Source organism: Lytechinus variegatus, chromosome 4, assembly GCF_018143015.1.
Source record: "Lytechinus variegatus isolate NC3 chromosome 4, Lvar_3.0, whole genome shotgun sequence".
NCBI lineage: Eukaryota > Metazoa > Echinodermata > Echinoidea > Temnopleuroida > Toxopneustidae > Lytechinus > Lytechinus variegatus.
In genome coordinates, this window is record NC_054743.1 from 59,536,264 (window position 1) to 59,560,920 (window position 24,657).

Here is a 24,657-nt window from a genome sequence, read left to right on the forward strand (position 1 = left end):
TCATCAAGATTATAAATGTTCAAGATTAATAATGCAGGAGAAAACAGGAAACCATGACTGTCGCCAGAATCTGTGTTTTATGGGGTTTGATCGAGGAATGAGAAAGAATCTTTGAAGGGATGAGAAAGAGCCTAGGATGCAGACGACCAAGTAAAACCCGAGACATTTTGCACGTGTATCTCATCACAATCAATCATCATCATCATCAACCATCATCAAGATTTAATAGCATCATCATCATCATCACCATGTCATCATAATAATCATAATCATATATGAAGATAATCAACATGATCATCAAAATCAGGACCATCACCACTGGTTAACAGGATATCTGGTGGTTTCTGCTGACCACTAATTTACCTAGTAAACTCATGGAACAGTGAATCCTCTGGTACCAAGATGCTAAATACAGGATCAGACTGGTAGATGATTTAGTCTTCAACCCCCTGACTACTACATGTAGATTCTCCTTTTCCCTAAGAGTTCCTACTTGTACAACAATGCCCATAAATACAACCTGTGGGTTTTAAGAGATTCTCGAGTTCAGTCAAGACACTATTTGGTCCTCCTTGGCGTGTCACTGGGCGTGTCCATGTTCGTGTCCAGCCATTATTACGATTGTTTGTCCACTTCATCTTCCAGCATCTGATTGATCTCTCTCTCCCACTCCTCGTTCTGCTCCTCCCCAACGACCTCATAATCCTGCGACGGAAGACAGTGGGAGATAGTTCAAAGGTCATAAAAGATCACCAAAGGGACACTCAAAGATCTTAAGACTTAGGTATGTTACATTTAGGATAGAAATAATCACTGTGAATCATCAAATTCTTCTCATGATATTTAGGAAGAACATCATTTAAAAAGAAATTGCAATCCAATGTCCTCGTACCTCAGACACATTTGCTCTACGACGGCCGTACGGCAAATCAAAAACAGCCGTTTTATTCATTTTTATTCAAACCACCTAGTAAACTGGTAGAAAAAATGTTTAAACGGCTGTTTTCGACTCGCTGTACAGCAACTGTAGAGCAAATGTGACGGAGGTATCACACTCAAACGATAAGAATTCATGCCTGAAACTCTTCATATGGCAATATTGGTGCAGTCCCATTATACATGTACAAATTATCTGTGTGCAGCACATGCAACCTTTTGAAAAATCAAATCAATCTGTTATCACTTTACTGATTCCATTGGTTATCAGCAAACTCCAATTCTTGGTGGATAACAGGAAGCCTTTCTTTATCACTTGGAGATGGTTTATTGCTTTGTTCAAATTAAGAGCCAGCCACTTATAATCCATTATTTAAAAAATAAGCATGTTTTAAGGGCAAATTCCAGATCAGTCTTTACAACATAAGCATGATTTCAGTGCAAATTCCTAATTTTGTTTGGTGTCACACATGTCCGCACGTGGATGTCACGTGACTTATCCAGCCAATCAAAACATCTACCCTGCAAGGTACTGTGCATACCAGTGTTGTAGTCAAGGCTCAAACCTCCAAGGCCAAGGCCAAGGCTTTAATACCCAAGGCCAAGGCTTCAATAACCAAGGCTGAGGCCAAGGCATGGAAACCCAAGGCCAAGGCCAAGGCCTGAAAACCTCAAGGCCAAGGCCAAGGCATTTCAATTGTACAATATATGGAGAAAAAAATTAGACAACAATGCTTAGGCGGCATACATGACACACAGGACCAAATGTATAAAAGGTGTGAGCGAGCAAAATTTTTGACCCTTGTACATTTAAAACGAATATAATTTCATGATAGATCATGTAGATTTAGGCATAAAATTAAAATAAATATGTAGTTACCTTTGTACATTTAATTATTGTTCTAGGCGATTCACATTGCAATAATTATTACCAAGGTGATCTGATCCTGGCATGCCCATTCTCAACATATGTCTTTCTCCTCTACCTGGGACAGGGGAGGCAGAATGTATTTTTTTTTTGGGGGGGGGGGAGGTCAAAGCCAAAAATGCACTTACAGTATAAGTCAAAATGAGAATTTTGGTGCAGTTCAGCAAAGCTTTTTTAAGTGATTTCTAATTGATAAGACATATATTTTGATTTAGGCTTTAATTTCCTGCTATAGAAAGCATAGCGAGCAAGTGGTTTTGAAAAAAAAAATCAATTTTGAAGTTGTAAAACTCGATTTTGGGTCAATTATGGTGCTAATCACTGTTAAAAGGGCATCCTTGCGAGATGTTGTAATAAGATGCAATAAGAAATGAAATTTAAATATTTCGAGCTGTTTTTGTAATCATGAAAAAGGTGTGCATCTTACTAAACAAATTAACGCGAGCACAAAACACAAGCTGAAATTTTTACTGACCAGAAAAGGAGGCTGTTCTGGACTGCATTTAGTGACTCATAAATAGGATACATAACTCACCAATCAAATAATGCGAGCGCAAAGCGCGAGCTAAAAAATTTGTAATATTCCGACCTAAAAACTAGACATTCTAAGCATTTTTTTTTTTGTAAATTGAATGCGAACCTTACTTAACAATAATTTATGCAAGCACAATCCAAAATTTGTTGATTTTGAAACCTAAAATTTTGCTCTGTATGCCATGCTTGGCCCCTCAAAATTGTTGGGCTCATCATGCCATTGATGCCATAGCCCATTTGGAAATGACGAAATTGAAGTTTGTGTTTAAGTTTACCGAATCTTTTCAGAATATCATTAAGACTTAAACAAGGAAAACCTAATGGAATAGAAATCAACCTTGTTATCATTCTTTAGAGTAAGCTATTTTTAAAGTATGAAAATTGTTGTCAAAATTGCAGTCAAATCTGTCAGAATTATTCCTGTCATAAAATCACTATAATCAGTGGCGTACCGTGGGTCACGGCATGGGGGGCACCAGCAAAAACTTGGAATTGCCTATGAGCGCGCGAAGCGCGCCCAGTTGCCAGGTATACTGACCTAATAGAGATATTTTTATAAGGACAGTGCCAATAAACGGACATGTATCTCACTTGTCAAATAATGCGAACGCGAAGCGCGAGCTTACAATTTTTGATATTCAAACCTAAAAAGGGACATTACAATCAATCTTTTGTAATCATGATACGTACCTGTCTCGCTAAATAATAAGAGCGCGAAGCGCAAACTGAAATTTTTGTAAATATTGACCCCAAACAGGAAGATTTTAAGGACTATATTTTAGGAATCTTTTATCTATTAAGATTATACACATCTCACCATAGTCATCTAATGGGAGTGCCAATAAGCGCTTGCTGATTTTGTTAGAATTACATCTAAACATGCACATAAAGCGCTTGTAATCATGATTAACATACCCATCTCACTAATCAAATCTTGCGAGCGCAAAGCGCGAGCTGAAAATTTAGGAAATTCAGATCTGAAGAGGGGCATTTGAAGGCTTGTTTGTAGGAATTCAAGAAGACATTACGTAGTTCACTAACCAAATGATGCAAGCGCAAAGCGCGAGCTGAAAATTTTTGATATTCAGATCAGAAACAGAAAAAGGGACATTTTAAGGACTCATTCTAGGAATTGATGGAGAGCAGACATCTTTCAGAAATCCACTACTGCGAACGTAAGCACGGACAGGAAATGTTTTATATTAAGACCTTAAAATGGGACAATCACTTAAAGTGTTCATGAAAAAGAAGCATACTATTGTACATGTAAAAGAATAACTCGAAGTGCAAGCAAATATATTTGGTAGTTTGGTGTATATTTGTTTGGTGGTAAGCGCATAGAGAACTAGACCAGTTATTATGCGCTTAATAAGTATCCTCTATTATTATTATTATTATTGACTTGAAAACGGGAGGTTTTAGTATAACAGGATTATATATCTCGGTAAACAGACAATGGGAGCACCAGGAACAATGAAGACATATGCCCTGAGCAAATTGTGTTTCATTTATATGAAAAAAATGTTTCTTATGTAATGTAACATAACATAATTATAACATTATAATGAACATAAATGTCTTCTTTCCCACTACATTTCTCTTCCTTTCTCCCTCTTTTCCTCCTTTTTTTTGTCAGCCGATGGGGGGGGGGGGCACGTGCCCCCATTCCCCCCCCCCTGTAGTTACGCCACTGACTATAATCCTAATCATAATTATTATCATTATTATTGATATTGTCATTATCCTTATTAGTCATGATTACATCATATTACCAATAAATAATATTAATTTTCATCACTTCTCTTTGTTACATAATTATGTGATGATAATTGCAATTGATGGCACTGCTAAGTACACTTACTGCTTCTGCTGCTGCTGACTGGTAGTATTTAGTGTCATTAGATGTACAGAACAATTGAAACATTTATAATTACTTGTATAAAACAAATGAAAGTACAAAATACAAAATGCCTTGAAAAAAGCCTTGAAAATGCCTTGAAATTTCAAGGCTCAAAATCCTCAAGGCCAAGGCCAAGGCCCTCTCAAGGCCAAGGCTTGAATGTTCAAGGCCAAGGCTTTGAAAAAATAGGCCTTAAGGCGCCTTAAGGCCAAGGCCGAGCATCAAGGCACTACAACACTGGTGCATACAGCACCTTGACAGAGTATAGGGGAAGGCGGGGTAAGTTGAGCATAGGGGCAAGTTGAGCCACCAGCCCCAGGCCAATAATGAATGAGTCAGACATTGTGGTGGTGTCATGTATTGATGACCCATAGCATAACCCCTAACCCCACCACATTTTTTTCAACTTTGAAACAAAAGGTAGTTTTTTAGGGGGAAAAATATGAATTTCAGCCAAAAAAGTAAAAAAGAGTGTGAAATAGATAAGTGCTCTATAAACACACACGTCTTTAAATATAATAAAGACATGATAACAACATTATTAGTCCAGGTATGGATCTTCATTCTTGTCATAGTCTTTTATAGGATGGATGCATAATAAATGTGTGGATAAAAAATTATCGCACTAAGTTCGGACTGGGGTAAGTTGAGCCAAACAGCATGGGGCAAGTTGAGCCATGGTAATTCCTATGGTAATGTATCTTAAAAAACAAACAAACCATAAAAATCGATTGAAATGCTGGCTGAAAGGAGCAAATTTACATGACTGCTCTTTTCCTATTAAAAGATGTTAGTATTTATGGAGAATTAGCAAGTGAAAAGACGTAAAACAAAAAATTGACATGCTACTTCTTCCCTCATACATTTTGCACATAGTTTTTGTGGCTCAACTTACCCCAGAAGGTGGCTCAAACTTACCCCATATATGGGGCAAGTTGAGCCATTTGACATCGTTTTTTTCAAAGGTCACGATGACTTTCAGTGTGGGGATAGAAAGTTAAATATAGGGGGAAAATATTTCAGAAGAATTCAATTTCAAGGCAAGGTACTTATTTCGACAAGATTATTAATCATATCAATTCTAACATGCAAAAAGCAAAAACTGTCACAACTTACCCCGCCTTCCCCTACATAAGGCCTGCTTATACAAACTTTGACCAAGGGTAGTGTAGATCAAACAGCGATGAGCCTAACTTGATAGAAGGCCAAATGGATCCAGCCGATGTGGTGAATATAAACCATTTTAAATATAAGTTAAATGTTTTGAGGGCACAGCCACAGTGGTAGTTCGATAATAAACTGCCGTATCATACAGAAGTTAGTGGTCACAAGTTTTGTAAAGGAGATGCTGCTATATATATTAAATATCTGTAATGGTATGAGCATGGAGCTATTTCTCCATGTACTCAGATTGTGTGTTTTAACTGGGGACACCTCAGAGCTAAGTATTGATGGAATATATGGAATTCTTTTGAAGGAAACTACATGTAGATCCACTCTCCCCGTTTCAGAAGAGGAAACGCCAGATAAAATTGTTTTCCTGTTGTTTCATCCACACTGGCCAGAGTCCAAATACTCAATGAAATTGAAACAAGCTTTTGAAAAGCTTCTGTTTGAGACATTGAATTAAGTGTCTGCATGGTGGAGTATCGAGAGAGAGGGGTAGAGGAGAGAGAATGAGAAAGAGAGGGATGAAACTCAAAAGTCAACAGTCCAGGGGGGGGGAAGAGTTTCATGAAATGACTTGTAGAACGTTTTATCTGACAAAATATGTCAGTTACCAAAGTAATAACGCTTCTCAGCCAATAAAAATCAACAAAACTGGTCAGATCCGACAACTTGTCAAACGACAAATGTTGATTGATGATCCTTGGTTGTGATTTTATTTCCCTTTTTCTTCTTCTCTTCTTCATGATGACAAAGATAAGAAAGCAGAATACCTCTTTTCTTTTTTGGAAGAAGGGTTCTCCTTTCACTGAAGCAACATGAGAAACATGCCAAAAAGACAAGTGCATTTCAAGATTCCACTTATTCCACCACTTAATCATAACATGACAAGTTCTTCAAGTACAGTTGACTCCATGCATTCTACATACTGACAATGTCTATTTTTCCAAAGGATAGTTATAAACATACAAATTGCATTTACAAGATGATTTAGGGTTCATTAATCTTAACATTTGTGGCATTATTTGGTCGATTTCTTATTCTGAAAATTCATTATAAAAAAAAGAAACAAAATATTTGAAAAAAAAAGAACCATATGAACCCTAAATCAGTTTTTGGACTATTGAACCTTCGTTAGAACAATTTTTTTAAATAGGTAAACTGCTCTCCTATCTTCATAAAGAAAAGATGACCGAGAAGAATAAAAGAAAAATTATAACCAAAGAAAGTTTGCAAATTTAGGGAGCATTTCATTAACCTTTTTAATTACGGTATTGTTTTAGTGGCCTAAACATGTGAAGTAGTATGTATGCAGTGCTTTGTAACTGTACGGAAAAGGCGCTATATCAAATAACCTTTGGATTGGAATTTTCAGATTAACCAACCTTTGGAATACTGTACATCATTTCAATTACAGAGTAACAAAATCTTCAGATAAACATACTTTCAGAGTGACACTAATGAACATTTGGATCACAAACTTTTGGAATACCCGGTATTCAAACCTTCAAAATGACAAACTTCTGAAATAACAAGCTGTTAACATAATACTATTCACACTCATCCTCAAAGTAATATTTTTTCTCCTATGAAAATATATTGAACTCTTTTTGTTTTGCCACTGGGTGCCTTGAAAAGGAACATTTCCCCAGTACTGTTTCTTGAATAATATTCCAGGCCTTACATTTTGATATCTTTAAGTCAAGACAACTTTTCTATTGCCTGTTTATGTAATACAGCACAAACAGGAAAAAAATGTAAAAAGTACAAACATGTAAGGCAAATAGGGCATCCAAGTATGTTCAATGCTTCAAAAATACCACAAACCATTAATGAAAGCAAAGTAACTAAAAAGTTATATCTTCTCTCCAATCTGCATCCTCAAAGCACCTATGCTTATCATTATCATTCTTTACATTCATGCTTGCTAATTCACCTTTAGCTCAGCTTTGGCCGTGAGCAACATTGTAAAGGGGAATAGAAATAGGCGACTGGACTACTGCCCAATGGAGAGCTAGTTTGTGTAGACTTGTTTGTGCCCTGAAATATAATACATTTATGAAATCCTTGAGAAATGGCTGTATACATACAAGGGAATTTTTCCATGTTTGCATTCAATAATCATATCACTTGAGTTGTTCCATGTTAACACTATTCAATTTCTGATGTGGTTTACGGTACACCATGTGGAGTGTTATAGAAGCAGTGGATAGAAGAAGAGAGGAAATGGATAGGCGAGAAAGTGGAGATTTGAGAATAGAGTATTCTTTCTTGAGAATAGTCCTGAAAAGGACTGTAAACCAGAAGGAATGTTGAGTGAGAACAGCTTGAGTAGTAGAGCTGATGAGATGCTGGCTTGCGTCGGCGAGTAGAGATGATGAGTAGTAGAGACTCGACGTTTCGGACAGGTTGACTGTCCGTCTTCAGGAGTGAGTGTTCGCTCGGCGTGCGGCGGTACTTATGGCGTGCGTGCGTACGGTTGGGGAAAGCTCTAGGCCGGCGGTCACGGCGGGTAGACGTCGTAGGTGGCGCTCTGTGTGTGGGTCGGCGGTTTTTGGCAGGAAACGAGTGGGCGTCGTATGCGGACGTGGTGAGTAGACGGCGGCGTGAGTTACGGCGGCGTGTGTGTGTGTCGGCGGTGTGTACATCAATGGTGGCGTTCTGTGCGTGTTGGTCGGCGGACTCGTCGGGTGAGCTTCGGCGGGAGTGAGTGGGTGGCCTGGTGTACGGATGAGGTGTTGGGTCGTCGGCGGAGGTTGTAGCGAGGTGTCGGTGGCGGTGGTGTGTGTGTCGGCGGAGTCCCTGGTTGAGTTGGTGATGCAATCAGACTGCTGTGTTGGGTAGGAGGGCTCGGTGGAGTGACGGTGGACGGCTGGTTGTTTGTGGATTGGTTAGAAGTTTGGTGGTGACGTAGGATTGGGTGCCAGATGCTGTTGATGTGGAGGCCAGGGTCTTGAGGCACAGTGTTGTGTTGATGTATCTCAATGGCTTCCCTGACCCTTCTGGTATTCCAGTGCCGGATGTTGGTGATTAGGTGGCTCCTTTCCCATTCTATGCGGTGATTCTCTTGTTGTGCGTGCTTGACGATGGCGGATCGGTCCCAGTCGCTGCGTCGGTGGTGGGTCTTGTGTTCCTTGAGTCTGGTGTCGAAGTCTCGGCCGGTTTCCCCAATGTAGACTTTACCGCAGTCGCAGGGGATCTTGTAGACGCCTGGTTGTTTGTTGGATGGGTGCTTGTCCTTATGAGAGTGAAGGATGATCTCCTCATCAGCTCTACTACTCAAGCTGTTCTCACTCAACATTCCTTCTGGTTTACAGTCCTTTTCAGGACTATTCTCAAGAAAGAATACTCTATTCTCAAATCTCCACTTTCTCGCCTATCCACTTCCTCTCTTCTTCTATCCACTGCTTCTATAACACTCCACATGGTGTACCGTAAACCACATCAGCAATTGTACATGCCACCATGCAAACCTTCAAACAACATCTGACTATTCAATTTGTCACAAATGACAGTCCTATCCACCTGCTCCCCCCCCCAAAAAAAAAAGTGAATTAACTCAAGCAGATGCTGCTCAAGTAACGAGCAATGAATACTCATTTGCTTATAAGCTATGATTGTTGTTTCTTTTTTAAAACTTTTGTCTCATTTTCATTTTCACACAATTTACCTTTCTACCAGGGCAGGTTTTCTTTACTAATGGAGGATCAATCAAAATAATCATTGTGAGCTTTTAAATCATTTGCCCAGACAAATGTTATGGAAAAAAAAAAAAATCCCCTGCAAAAGACTGCTCTGCAAATACTCTAACATTCAAAATAATGACCGAAACTGTTGGGCAGTCAATTAATTGGGTGTAGTCCTAGACATGTTTATCTGTGTGCAGTGCATGTGAGCTTCAGAAGAATTGAGTAAACCCGTTGTCATTTTGCTGATTGAATTGCTTTACAGCAAACAACAATTCTTAGATGCATAAAGGCCACCGCACACCTTACGACCCGACTGGTCTGCGACGGAGTGAGGGGAAATGTGAGTGACGTCAAAGCTCTTGTCAGCTTGAGAGTCGCAGGCCGGTCAGAGACAAATCGCAAGGAAAATCGTAAGGATTTGACATGTCAATCCTTACAACTGGATCGCAAGCTCAGTCCAACATCCAGTCAATCAGACAGCGTAGTTGCCACGCGTACATAATACGCAACGCCCATACACGTCATTTTCTCAGTTGCTATGGCAAAAAGCAAAAGCACATGCGTGAGTCGCAGACAGCAGGGCAGTCGGATCGCAAGGTGTGCGGTGTCGAGGCTTATGACTTCCTTGCAATTCATCTCCCCTCACTCAGCTGCAGACCAGTTGGGTCACAAGGTGTGCGGTGATCTTTATAAACACTCTTTCACAATCACGTTGTCGTTGAGACACTTTCCTTCATCATTCAGATTCACAAGTGGGACTCAACTTGTTTCAAGATTAATACCAGGCGGGTGTTTCATAAAGCTGTTCATAAGTTAAGAGCGACTTTAAGAACGACTGGTGATCCTTTCTTACGTGCGTAACCATCGCTAATGATGCCATTTACCATAATAAATGATCACCAGTCGTTCTTAAAGTCGCTCTTAACTTACGAACAGCTTTATGAAACACCCCCCAGTTGTGGTAACAATCTCAAAATGAGTTCGAACAGAATCTAATAAAATTACCACCGAAGTGTTTGTACCTATGAATAAAAAATATGTGCCAAGTGGCTCTGGAAGAAAATGCGTAATTACTGAGAAATCAGCAAAAAAGCACGAAATTCTATCAAATGTTGGGTATTTTTCTGAGCAATATTAATAAACTGTCCCACATATGCTTTTCTGTGTTAGTTATCATTATCGGTTTTGAGCTAAGATTTCATGATTTCACAAAGATAAGTTTACATTTAATAGTGTACAAGATCTAGATATATGATAATATGGTGACAATTAACCTTGATTTTAAAGACTCTCTCATGAAATAATTGTTTCCTGCAACTACATGTACTACATTTTACCTCTAATCATTTCCGCCCATCTCAATAAACTGTTTTTAATCAATCTGCTAATAAAATTTCAAAAATAAATAAGAAGTTCATACATAATACCAATCTCATGCACAAAACAAGAAAATAAAGAGTAATTCTTGACAGAGATCAATGCTGTACAAATGATAAATTTCATGATTAACATTTTCTACATTTTGCATGAAGTGGCAATACTGAATACTAAAGAAGTGTAAGTCTTCCTGTCTCAAAACAATTGATTCACTTACATGATTCATGATTTCAATATCAAAGTTATGTAAATTTTGTAATTCGCTTAAAAAAATAATATGATATTTTTGTTGTAAGTGTAATTTGAGCATTATGATACCACCAGACTCTATAGTGTCCTTGGCTTTGTTTATGTCAAAGTACAGCGACTCTACAATATGAAATCCAACCTCTGACTTAGAATGTAAAAAAATGAAAGAATATGTTCAATTTTTATGTAAACTATCATCAACACACTGACATGTACCATATACATGCAAATTTTCACTGGACAGATTGCTACCTGCATATGTTTCCCTGCAAAGGAAAGGTCCTTGTTGGATCATGTGCTTTGTATATTAAGGCATGGATATATTCTTAATATGTAAATAAACTTTGGTTTATAGTTAACCATGAATAAATTTGGAACAGGTGTACACATTCACATGATATTAATATTTCTAGATCATACTACAAACAGAGTCAGCGTTTTCATACTGTACAGGAATATCATTTCTACCGTTTACACATCAACTGAAAATATTTCAGTGGTGTAATGAGGTAAAACTTTTGCTGGATGTGCTTTGAATAAGGTGCTTTGCAATATTTCTGAAATCAAATGAGCAAAAAAAAAAAAATGATTACAAAACAAAGTGAATCATGAACCACGAGTCTCGCCTGATTTTGTGATAGATAAAATATGCACTATGATCTTTTGACCCCTAGATGACCTTTGACCTTATCATCCTCATGAATACATGTGGTATTACTCATGGAATATAAGTGTAAACACAATTGATGAAGAAACAAATAAAAAATGTGGGCAAGTTGACCAAAAAGTTTACCTTTTTACCCCATCATTCTCAACAACACGATCATTTGAACGAAGTGTGATCAAAATTGATGTTAGCGCATGCGTGCAGGTGTTAAATGGGCATTAGTGTAATTAATTACTTATTGAGAGGTTACTTTCCATTTTAACAAGTAGGTAATTAAATAACAAAGGGATCAGATAATTGTAGCTAAGTATTTTTGACAATTTTTTAGGTGTGTCAAATCATGGGCCAGTGAAATATTGAATTAGAAAATGTCAAATTTTTGTGGGAGATTTGAAAGTGGTCGCTTTTCAATCACTTTGGGGGACAAGTTGTACGTGTACTGCAATGAGAGTGAAAATACCTGTGACTCTAGCCATTAGTCAAGATTTTGCATCCGATGTGATGTTTACTGATATATAAGATGCTGAGCAACTGAGAGAGGCCAACTGAAATACCCAAGCCACATACGCTGAATTGGATTTCTTTTGTACGTTATAGTTCTTCTTCCCATATAAGCACTGGCGTATCGAGGGGGGGGGGCACAGCCAGCCCGTGCCCCCCCTTTTGAGAAGCAAAATTAGAATTTGTAATGTAAAAATGCCGTTAAAACAGAAGTGTGCCCCGGCCCCTTGTGAAAGTGGAGACCTTTTATCATTTATTCTTGTTTAAGAACAGTTTTTTTGCTTGTCAAATTTTCCTCAGAAAAATATGGCCCCCCCCCTCGGAAAATCTTGGATATAAGTATCAGCGAATTCATGTGAAATGCCATACTGACACCTGGCTAGTTTACCCGACATACTTCACAAATAGCTGATTGAACCACACTAGAGCATGCTATCATGCAACAGCCCTTTCACAGCAAATTGTGAGCATGTAAATTCAGTTTCCCAAAGTTAAATTTCTGATCACCATTCATAAATTCGTGTATCTACTGGTAGAAGAAAACAAAGCGCAGTAATTACTGGCAAATATCAATTCTTTAGTGGTATGCATTTTGCCACGCTGAGGTATAGTGATCTTAAGAGGGCGCTATGCCAGTTTATGTTAAATCTTTGTATACAAAACAATAGCATAGCTGTCACTGGATAGCAAATCCAGTGTTAAATGCTACTGGATTTCCTCTAAAATGTCCCTGGATATCAAATCCAGTGTTAAATGCTACTGGATTTCCTCTAAAATGTTGAGAACGTGTAAACACCTTTTGTGCTTATGGAAATGTACACCTGAATGTTTCCAAAGTATGCATTTGTAATTAAGTATCCCCGGGGGCTTCCGACATTATTTGAGGTCCTAATCTCCGCCTCTTTTCCTTGGATCTAAATTTCACTCATTGGTTAAGGCTAAATGGGGTGTTGTCTTTGTAGGATGTGCAGCTCCTCTTGTTTTATACAATAGGAGCTCTGATTGGACACACACTAGTAGAGTTGCTCTCAGATTGATTAAAATGTAACTGTCTATGTGATAGGTAATTTTAGGTTAGGCGATCTTAGGATCGGACCAACTAACGTCGCGCTTAAATTGGTTATGGCTGTAATGGCCCTTGTGATTGGAAAGTGTTTTAGGGACTTCTCGCTGTGTGAGAATGAACAAGCGTAGCGAAGGCGAGTGAGTGCTCCTCACAGAGCCTGGTCAGATTATTTTTGTTCTTCGCTTAGGAAGGATGTGCACCTGCTAGTTGGTCTCCGGATTTGTGGCTCGCCAAGCCTTCAGAGAAAGACATTTCTTGTATTTACGAAGATTAATTTTTGACATTCATCAGAACACTGATATATCAATCTTTTTGAAGAGATCTGATAAATAAAATAGACTTCAACTGGAATGAACTTGTTCTTCTCTTTATTTTTGTCGCCACTATACAGTACCCCTCCAATTCCATTTTGTCTTTTGTGAAAATATGGTGCGGGGAAGATTACAAGCACCAGCTAGTTGAACCCTTCAAACCAACACTACCAGTGCAATAGTAGTGTAATATGGATTTATGTGTGCCCGATGCAAGCACATACAGCTCGCACAAAGGAACTGGCACAGTATAGAATTTGACATTTGACACCAATCTATCAATTTTTATATAGTGGGTTGTCCAAATTGGTAAGCAATACTGTGTCCATTACAGACCTCTGCACTCACTGAGAAATAAATAGGGTGATTTTAATTTCAGTGTTGACCTTATGGCACTGGTGTTTGGTCAATTTTTACATGAGTATAACACCAAACAAAAAATCAGGAATTAAAGATGGTGCTGAAAAGTCACTCACTAGGTGTTGAGCTGTCAATATTATGATTTGTGTAGACTTAGAATAGGTTTTGGAGCCAAGAAACACAATCCAAATTGTGCTTGCAACATGGACACCGGACTTGAAATCACTGGCACATAGAGCAAGATTATATACACCTACACCCATCCACATAGCTACTCACACTATGCATATTAGCATCATCAGTGTGGGTTGTTCAAAGCTGGCTGTTTTGCATACTCATGAATAATTCATGTCATGCATCTTAAACAGGAAACAAAAGGCCTGATCACTGAAGTTTCTTGATCACACAGTCTCTCATGTTCTCTCTTTATTCCCAGCTAGCTTTGTTTCAGCCACTGGAAACAAACTGAGGCTCTACCAAAAGGCTTATGTCACCTATGTTATTATCTATGTCTGTTACTGTGATTGCTTTGAACAACACCACTGACCTTGTGCAACAATTTCTACTGTTTCCAGGCGTGACTCTAAGATGTTTCTGAGGGGGCACGTTTTGTCCCAAATATTTGACAAGGCCCCTCACCAAAAAAAGAAAGAGAGAAAAAAAGGTCAACATTCATTTTACAGGGTCCTGAAATCTGCGCCTGGTTTCCAGCCTACATATATCTTTCTAATCAGTAGTCCAACAACACCGCTTAGATCATCTTGTGCAATACTGCCCTCTTTCACAAATGGATGTAACATTTCACCCCAAAATGAGTTTTTTTAATGTGTTTACATTACACAAATTTATTTCTTCTTCTACGACAAAGTTCATACAAAAGCACTGTTTCTAATAAAATATGATTAGTCAACAATCATGCTCATGTATTGGTGTCTACATAAATGAAAATTACATTTTATTCGTTTATAGGACATTTTTACTGTCACTTTCTTCATTTTGTCAAAGAAGGGCAGTCAAGTTTTAATGATATCCCACAGTGTTCAAAATTTTAACATCAATTTACCTGAAGCTCTTGCTGAAGTTCTTTTTCCCATTCCGGCACGTCCTCTTCACCTCCTTCTTCACCTGAGGTTAGAATGAATTAAAAAGAGAGAATATTGCATGACAAATCAATGTAACTAGCAACATCATTGATATTGGTTGAAAATAGTTCAAATTCTTATATTTAAAATGTTGTGTAGTATGTTTCACGATACACCATGCACACATTCAACACAGCCCCATATACAGTGTCCTCGATATTTTCAATTTTTTGTTATATAATTTCTAATTCACTTTTGTTTGTTTATTTCATATGTTCTAAATTGTAAAGCACTTTGATATGGATTTCATGAAAAGCCCTATATCGGACTAGGTTATTATTAGTATATTAAATGTATCTTTAGTTGGCAATTGTTAGTCCTGAAAAAGACCACTCAAACTAGAGTCTGGGTGGTCCATTTCAAGACCAACAATTGCCCAAGAAAGATACATGGTGTACTGTGGAACCTACTATACTTTTCTCCTTTGCCATGGAAACCTTAAGAAGTTAAAGGTAAAGTTTCCTTCAGTTGTGCATTAACACAAATTTTGGTCTGTATGAACAATCAACTGAAATGTCCATATATCAATCTTCCAGAATCAAGACAAAAGGGAATATCATATTCCCCATTTTCCTGGTTAGTTTCCAAATAAATAAAAATACTCTAAATTATATATGGAAAACAGATGGGCATTCTGGGGATGTGGAGATGTGAGATTTAAGCAACTTCAGAAGCCCTGTCGGTTAACAATAACCATCCGTTGACAAAGAGCAGATAAACGTTTTTCAAAATAAACAGTGAGATAATTAAGATGACTCAAGCCAAGTCAAACTTCCTTTTTTTTCTCTCGCCTTATTTTCTTTTTTTTTTGGGGGGGGGGTAAGAGGAAAGGGTACAAAATACAGACCCTTTTTGTCCATTCCTAGCTGTTCCATGCCCTTCATCAGATCATCTTCATCCAATTCAGAGTTGAAAGCATCGCTGATGAACTCTGACCCTGGTGGACTGTCAGGCGTTTCCATATCCAGCTGATCTTCTTCGGACTTGGTGGGTTTGGCAGGAGCACTGGGGGCGCCCTTCACATCAATAGGAGGAGTCTTGTCTGAAAGAGAAAAAAAAAAACAATATGATGATAATTATGATATTATCAGATGAAGTTATACAGCACTGTTTCCATAGGTTTACTTCCGCTTGTTATGTGTGCTTCCTTAGAAATGAAAACTGCCTTAACGATTTCTTTTGCCAGTTGGAACTCCAGTCTCCATTCTCACACACTTGTCAAAACGTCGAGTTTAAAGGGACGGTCCGGGCTGAAAATATTTATATCTGAATAAATAGAGTAAAATTCACAGAGCAAAATGCTGAAAATTTCATCAAAATCGTACAACAAATAACAAATTTTTTGAATTTCCAAGTTTATCAATATCTTGTGAAAACAGTTATTTGCACATCATCATGAATATTCATTAGGTGGTCTGATGATGTAACATCCCCACTCTCTTTTTTCTTATGCTATCACATGAAATCATAATTGTTTGATTTTTTCCATACATGTGTAAAATGATGTGTCTCCATTATGATGAAATAAGCTGCGGCAATAAATAACTAATGCACTTAATCAGTTGTCAGTTCAATTGTTTTAGTTCTTGGTAGAATTTTGAAAAAACCTAATTTGATATAACAAAATACAAAAGAACAAGTGGGGATGTGACATCACCAGCCCACCTAATGAATATCCATGACGACATGCCTAGAACTGTTTCATCGGAATAATGCAAATCTTTAAAATTCAATAACTTTGTTATTTCTTATCCGATTTTGATCAAATTTTCAGCATTTTGCTCTGTGAATTTTACTCTCTTTAATTAGATATAAATATCTCCAGCCTGGACAATTGCTTTAAGTGGTCCTGAAAAGGACCAACATACATGTATGCCCACGAAAGAATACACGGTGTTCCATGAAACACACTGCACTCTTTTTCTTCCTCACCATGGAAACCTTCAGAAGTTACATCTTCAATGTTTATTCCTCATAAAAAAATCATAAACACATAAAATTCAAATTTACCAAAGCAAGAATTTCCTCTTCTTATACACACAATCATACTAGATTTTCCAAAGCTAAAACACATACTTATTCCTTTCTGCGTGTGATGTACAAAAGAAAAGTTATGACTTACCACCTTTTAGCGATGAACCTTCATCTGATGAATGTGAAGCAGAACCGGTCCCGTTACTTCTTCTCCTTTCATCACCTTTAAAAAGAAATATTGAATTAATCAAATTTATCACCAAATCTTACAGTCCAGTATGTATGTAGATGAAACATTACATCACATACATAGCTAATAGAATAAGAACATGCCATTCAAGGTTAGTCCAAGATAAACAATATTATATCCTATATAAATTAAATCCTGTATGCTGATTGGTTTAAATAGCATCATGTGACCAAACATATTCTCACTATTTTGTGATGATGTTGAAAATGAAATGCCCACTGAAGAAAAATCGCTACTTGTGACGGAAAAATAGTAATGCCAGTCCAACCTTGTATAAATAACTCCTGCCATACTTACCCAAAGTCTGGTACATAGTTTAGACAATGTTATCATAGTTAAAAACTATAATATAAACTAACTCAATATTTGTTACTTGCTGCGGTAATTCCAATACCTCAAAATAAGTACTTCTTTCTACTTACTGATTCTGATTATTTTTGTCATCTTTAAAAAATAAATACACTATTTACAAAATGCCTTCTTTATTTACCAAATCTGGAGATGAAAATTACATATCCTGCAGTTTACATACAGACATCTAAAATCAATAAAACCTGTAAAATTCTATAATTGATCTGATATCAAGGTGAAGGTTGTTCTACAATTTTGGTGCCATTTCCTCTAAACCTGTATCAGCAAATATATAGTGGAATTGACATGGGTATTTTAGAGAAGATCCTTTGATTGTGAAAAAAGATTTTGACTGAACTGATATTCCTTGATGAGACTGCTATGGACTTCCCATTAATGCATTTTATAATAAGAGCAAGGACCAAATTATGAGTTTCTCTAACTCACCTGATTTTGATGCTAATGATGTTAGTTGTGAAGACTGCTTGATAAGGGAAACACGGTAGAAGTAATTCCTCCAGAAGTTCTCTTCTGTTATCCTGCGAATAAATTCATTTGAAGGACCATTGGCTTTTAAAGGAGATGAATGATCATTATGACATATTTTGATTTGATAACAGCATTTTTTGACCAAGAATAGACAAAGTGTCATGAAACAATAATTTGATACCCCCCAAATACTCTGTCTTTAATATCTAGTAATTCCTCACAATTTGAGAATGCCACATTACTATTTATGCAGACATGTTGACATACCCAACCATTACATGAGCTTAAAGTCTCTAAGAAATTTCTAAAGTAAATCTATATATGAAGATTCAAGCTTAGTACAATTACATACTTTTGGTATTACCTTATGTCACTATTCTTATTTTGTCAAATTATACATTTCTTTTTACTTTGTTAACATTTTTCACTTCTTTTAAATACCTATTTCATCAAGTTTTCAATGAAAAAATTCACATTTACATGTAATCTTTATTTCAATTCACTTGTTACACTTTCTATACTTTATTCCACTTTTCATACTATATGTATGAATACATGAAAGCTCCCCCCAAAGAAAAAAACAAAGTTAATCTAGCCACACCTCTTATAATACCAATGTACCAAAGGATAGGCCCATCAATTCCCAGAGCGTCTCTTCGGCTTCGAGCTATTAGTGATGATAATCACTAATAAATACCTACTGTCTTTACCTATAGTTGAACAGATATGACAAACTTACTTCTTTGGAACCAGAGCAAATCTCATCTTTTGGAGATTAGGATCCTCTTGTAGGGTTGCCATGGCGATAGGATGGATGGTATTGTAGTCAAAATGGAACTGGACGCCAGCCGGAGGATTCCTCATGAAATTCCTCTTGTCCTAGAAAATACAGACAATGAAACAATATGAGAAGAGCAAGAAAGAAACAAAAGAAAAAAATGTGGAATGAACAATTTACGATCAAAATAATATATATACCAGGGGCGGTATTCTGAACATTGTCTTTTCTCCATATTTTATCTTTTCTCAGAGATATGACAAAATTGGTATTCTGGTGGATGTCATAACTTTTGTCACAAAAATTGTCATAAATTTAGTTTCTTCTCTTTAACGCGCAACCAAAATACTTGGTTTTAAATACGCGTAACCCTTTTATACTGTACAAGCGAATGATATGACAAAATTTATGACGGGGGGGGGGGGGGTAGCAGTCATATGTTTTGTCATATCTTTTAGTACCAAATATCTCGATACCCTGCCGACTGAATAACAAGCATATAATGATATTATTTAGATTAGATTGTGGTATTAGTTTCACTCATCATCGATGACAATTTTCAATATTATATTTTCATGCTACAATTAGTTAGGCCCTACATATTAATTCCTCCTTTTTTTCTCTGTTTTCCTTCTTTTTCTACTTCTCCTCTAAAATCCTTCACACCTACTTCACAGCTCCCTGTCTCTCTTTGTAATTAAGCGCATCGATATTCGCGTAGTTGCGCGATGCCAACAACTGTATTGGGGATACGCCCTACCTGTCACGGGGCCTTCCTATTGGCTAGATTGGCTTCCACTGGGAACTAACCATGATTTTGATTGGTTTGCTTCAGAAAAGATGGGCGGGAACTTATAGAGATATGACAGGGAAAAGACAATGTTTAGAATACCGATTTGTGACAATCATAGCGGTGTCACATCTCGGAGAGAAATTACAAAATTTATGACAAAAGTTATGACAGTGTTCCAGAATACCACCCCAGGCTTTGAGGAAGTTAGCAAGAATTTTTTTATGTGGTTGGACTGGCAATTACTATTTGTAATATTGTCAGTACAACCAGGGTGAATAATTCTCTTTATATCCTACACAAATTAAATCATGTACATGTATGCTGATTGGTTTTAATAGCATCATGCAACCAAACATGTTCTCATTATTTTTGGGATAATGTTGAAAATGAAACGCCCACTGAAGAAAAACTAATATTCTGTACGTCAATGATGGAATGGTGCATCATTGACGTCACTTATCGCGCAGTCTCTCAGCGCAGGCACAAATCCGCATTATGCTGCGTGTGTAGCTCCTGGAAAAGTAAGTTAGTCAGTGCAGTGCACTATCTATATTTTGGTTCTGATAAAAAAAGATGAACAGATAATTACAGATTGAAAAAAGATGAAGATCTGACGTTGTTCTAACTTATTGAAATAATAACTACTTTTTCCTCGAGGTCTTCGCCCCTCAGGAAAAATAGTACTGCCAGTCCAATCTCGGACAAATAATTCCTGCTAGATACCTACTCAAAGCCTGGTATATTTGTATACCATACTTTTGAAATAATGGCTTGGAATCCTCTTTTTTAATAAGTTAGAACAACAAAATCTTTACAATCTAGTCCTCGTGGTTCATCCCCCATCTGGGCCCCATTGCACAGAAGTTACTATCACAGTAACTTTGCAATCCAATGGTAACCATGGTAACGATGCTCATCAGCCAATCAGAATTAAGAATTTCAGGGAAGTTACCACTGAATTGCAAAGATGTAATAATAAAAACTTTTGTGAAACAAAGCCCCGGAACCAAAATCGAGATAACACATTGCGCTTGCAGATCCCGGTCGCGTTACTTGCGCTGACTGGCCTACAATTCCAACTCCTTTAACTTAGGTTCCTACATACCTGTGATAAAGCAAGGATCTGTTCTTTCATCTGTTCTTCTTCATTGTACCCAACCCATGGAGGTACAGCTGCCTCCGATCTCTTGGAATGCTTCTCCTTTACAAACTTCTGCTGTTCCCTTGTAAACTCTCCTACTATCGTCTATTGAAACATGACACAATTCAAGACTAAAATCAAAATGTGATCAAAATCCATTCATTTTCGTTAACTATCATGGACCTCTTTTGGGTTTCTGTTTCCTTTTGAATATGATCAAATATTGTTCATTTTTTACACTTTGTGCCAACTTTCTGAAACATTGCAAAAAAACTAATGATGGTATAAAATGGAAATTTAGATGGGGAATTTCTTTCCAAATACACATGCAAATTCCTTTCCAGTTATCTCAGGTGATGGTTCGTGTAGGCTCTACTACACTTCACTACTGCTCACGATCGGTCAGGTGTAGCAGTAGTGAAGTGTAGTAAAGCCTACACGAACCATCACCTGAGGTACTTTCCAGTAAAGAGTTTTCTCAAGAGTATTATCCGAGCAAGGATATCACCCCTAGATGTGAAGAATCAAGAATTCAATTTCAGAGAGTGGCAGCATACTATTTTCAAGTTCGCTATTGATTCCGAACAAAAGCATTAAGAGAGTACATTGACGCTGCCAAGAAAGGGGAAACCAAATACTACACTGTATATAAGAAAAACCTGACAAGGGTATGTTTGCAGCTAATCATTCTTTCAAGTATTCAAGCTTTATGTTATTCCCTTCTCATTTTTTATTTTTCTCAGTCAACAAAATAATGAAAATATGCATACTAAGCAGACTCAAGTAAACTTTGAAAATGAAATCAAAATCATAATTCAGGGACCAATATTTTGTGTAAGAGTATTTATATATCTTACTTATGTCTTGGGAGCGGCATGTGTGGGGGCTCATGCCTTTGGGCAACAGTGATGTATTTCGCTTTTGTGCCCCCTGACCCACATGCCGTTCCTACATTACTTTAATTTAATGTAATGTGTATGTACTTTTTTATATTGGTCAAATAAATAATAATAACCAACAAGAAGCAAGAGAGCTGGCCCCTGATTTACAAAGACTCAAAAAATAAAATGTTTAGTTCCACATTATTATAGGCCTATTTCATTAATCTTAAAGTTTGAGTTAGCGTAGGTACCTGTTCTTCAACTGTCTTCTGGATCATGTTAGCTGTCTTAGATGCAGTATCAGAAACCTTCTTGAATAAAAAGCCTGTATAAAAACAACGAAAGTGACAAAATAAACACTTTACACTGACTTACAAAGCAAAAGAATATACGCTAAGCTAATAAGCAGAACAAGTGGAGCGCCTCTGGCAGTCTCGCCTGCAATACGCCATTCAATAGAGCAACAGTACTGACTTTGAAAAACAACTTTTAATATTTGTAAAAAAAACACACAATTCATATGATAATAAAATACTATACTGATTGACACTAGATGACCTTTGACATTGGTCATGTGACCTGAATCTCGAGCAGGATGTTCAATGATACTAGATTACTCTAATGTATAAGTTTCATGAACTACATTGTAGATCTATAAACTTTCATGAATGATGGCAATTCAGCAAATACCTACATGACCCTAATTGACCTTTGACCTTGGTCATATGACCTAAAACTTGAACAGGATGTTTGCTTATACTTGATTGCTCTTATATCCAAGTTTCATTAACGAGATCTATAAATGTTCAAAGTTAAGATGGCGATTCAACAAATATCCCCCTCAAAGCTAAGTTCATTGACCCTAAATGACCTTTGATGTTGGTCATGTGACCTGAAACTCACAAAGGATGTTCACTAATACTTGGTCTAATTTTCATGAACTAGGCCCATATACATTCTAAGTTATGATGGCATTTCAAAAACTTAACCTTCGGTTAGGATTTTGATGTTGATTCCCTCAACATGGTCGAAGTTCATTGACCCTAAATGATCTTTGCCAGAACAAAAACAAAAAATAAAAAATAAAAAAATGTGGTCAAAAGCTGCAAGTATTTATGCACTTAATATTGCCAATTTATGTTAAGTTCCCTAATTCCATTTGACCAAAAGCTTCAATGACCAATCACTGTCAAAGTCATGCAAAAAATTACATTGGGTCTCACTGCAATTTCATCCCGATAATGCTCAAAAGAGCCCTCGAAAATGAAAATTCAAAAATGGAAATAGTAAAAAAAAATGATGAAATCCAGGCATTTAAAATGCAGCCTTTAGCGCCTATATGGCGGCTCAGCTACAGCCGGGGTAATAATATGATACCAATTATCAAAGCGCAGTAGAGTATATGCACATAGTAGCTGCGCTATATAAATGGACCTATTATTATTATTTCCATGTTCTCATGAAGAAATCTCAAATTGTGAGTCAAGTGAATGGACAGCAGAAATCTGTTTTGAATTTTTTAAACATCTTTTGACTTTTTGAAATTCCTCCAGTGGAACAAGACAAACGTAGTCTGGTGGAACAGCCATCAGAGACAGACATGACTGAAGCTTTTGGTCTAACTGTGAATGGGTGCGCAGACATGGGGCACCACTTTTTTCAATCTGAAAATGACTAAATGCGTTTCATTCTTAGTTTACTGATATTTCTCAAGATCTACACCAGTAGAATTTATTTCTCTTAGTTCATGAGTCTTGGCATTCTTAGTTAAAGGACAAGTCCACCCTCACAGAATCCACAGGCATAGCACTGAAAATTTCATCTAAATTGGATGGAAAATAAGAAAGTTATATTTTAAAGTTTGGCTTAATTTGCACATCCTTGTCGGCAGGGCTTGTCGGTATGCAAATGAGTAGACTGATGACATCATCCACGATCCACTATTTCTTTTGTATTTTATTATATAAAATACTTAATATTCTAATTTTCATCTCATTGTCAAGTGAAATATAGATTAATTCCTCCCTGAACATGTGGAATTAACATTAATTTAATACTACAAGTATATGGGTCAATCAAGTTGGCCCTTGTTGTCAAATCTGTAAAAATGGAAAAATTGTATTTATATAGGCCTAATTCAGACAATAAAAAACAAAAGAAATAAGGACATCGTCAACTCTCTCATTTTCATGTCGCTAAGTTGTGCATATACTGTTTTTAGAAAAATAAGCAAAATTTTAAAATGTCATAACTTTCTTATTTTACATTCGATTTTGATCAAATTTTCAGCACTATGCTAGTTTCATTTTTCTCCATTTACCGTATTTAAATCAACATTTTTCTGGGATGGACTTGACCTTTAAAGTTAAACATGGTCATGCAACATTTAACCATGTCAACTGGAAATTTTTGCAGAATTTCAAAGAAATTCATGTTTAATCTGAGAATATGCAATACTATTTTTAATGATAAGGCCTATATTCACTGTTTTGTTTTGGAATAGCAAAATATTTTTGGATGTCATTTATCACATCATTCAAATCAAACTCACTGCCAAAACTATATGCAGAATTCAATGCTGCCTCTGCAGCCTCAGCTGCTTCTTCTTTTGTCATTTTGGTCAAGCCACCAAGTGCAGGTGTTCCTTTGTCTTCAGTTTTTGTTCCGTCATTCGCTTTCGTGTCGACCGATTCTTTGTCGTTGTTGTCATCGCCACTCGGGTGCTCCTCTGGCTCGATAGCGGAACCTTGCCCTTGGTCCCCCGTATCTGCTGGCGTTGCAATACGAGGAGCCGTTTCTTCCAAAGCTGGAGTATCGTCCTCGTTTCGGTCTTTGACTTTGGGTCCAGTTTCACCTCCTCCATCATCTTGTTTACTGACTTTGTTTTCCGATATTTTGTTATCTGGCTTTCCGCCCCACCAGCTACTCAACATATCCATATTTTTCTAATTTAACACTCAAAATGATGAGAAGGGCCGTGAAATTCGCTACGAAATAGAGACAAGTGTCGTGAATCTTGTTGTTTTCATTTCTTACGATTCACTTCCGGTCTAAAACAAATAATATTTTAAAAATAAAATTTATCATATTCTTACAGTTTATGATTATTAGAATTAAAATAAAAAATATAAAATTTGATCAAAGTATTTTAATACATTAGAATTCTTTGAAAA

At 36.9% G+C, this 24,657-nt stretch overlaps 1 protein-coding gene across 1 annotated transcript; it reads right to left on the reverse strand.

Moving 5' to 3' along the window:
* Window positions 1-605: 605 nt before the first annotated feature.
* LOC121414415 (synapse-associated protein 1-like) lies at window positions 606-24,530 on the reverse strand. The gene is made up of 9 exons (XM_041607583.1): window positions 24,036-24,530; window positions 21,736-21,809; window positions 20,568-20,708; window positions 18,631-18,770; window positions 17,850-17,941; window positions 16,950-17,024; window positions 15,675-15,869; window positions 14,749-14,810; window positions 606-705 (listed from the first exon to the last, which is right to left on the reverse strand). The coding sequence occupies exons 1-9, from the start codon at window positions 24,421-24,423 to the stop codon at window positions 616-618; spliced, it is 1,257 nt and encodes a 418-aa protein (XP_041463517.1). The 5' UTR covers window positions 24,424-24,530; the 3' UTR covers window positions 606-615.
* Window positions 24,531-24,657: the final 127 nt, after the last annotated feature.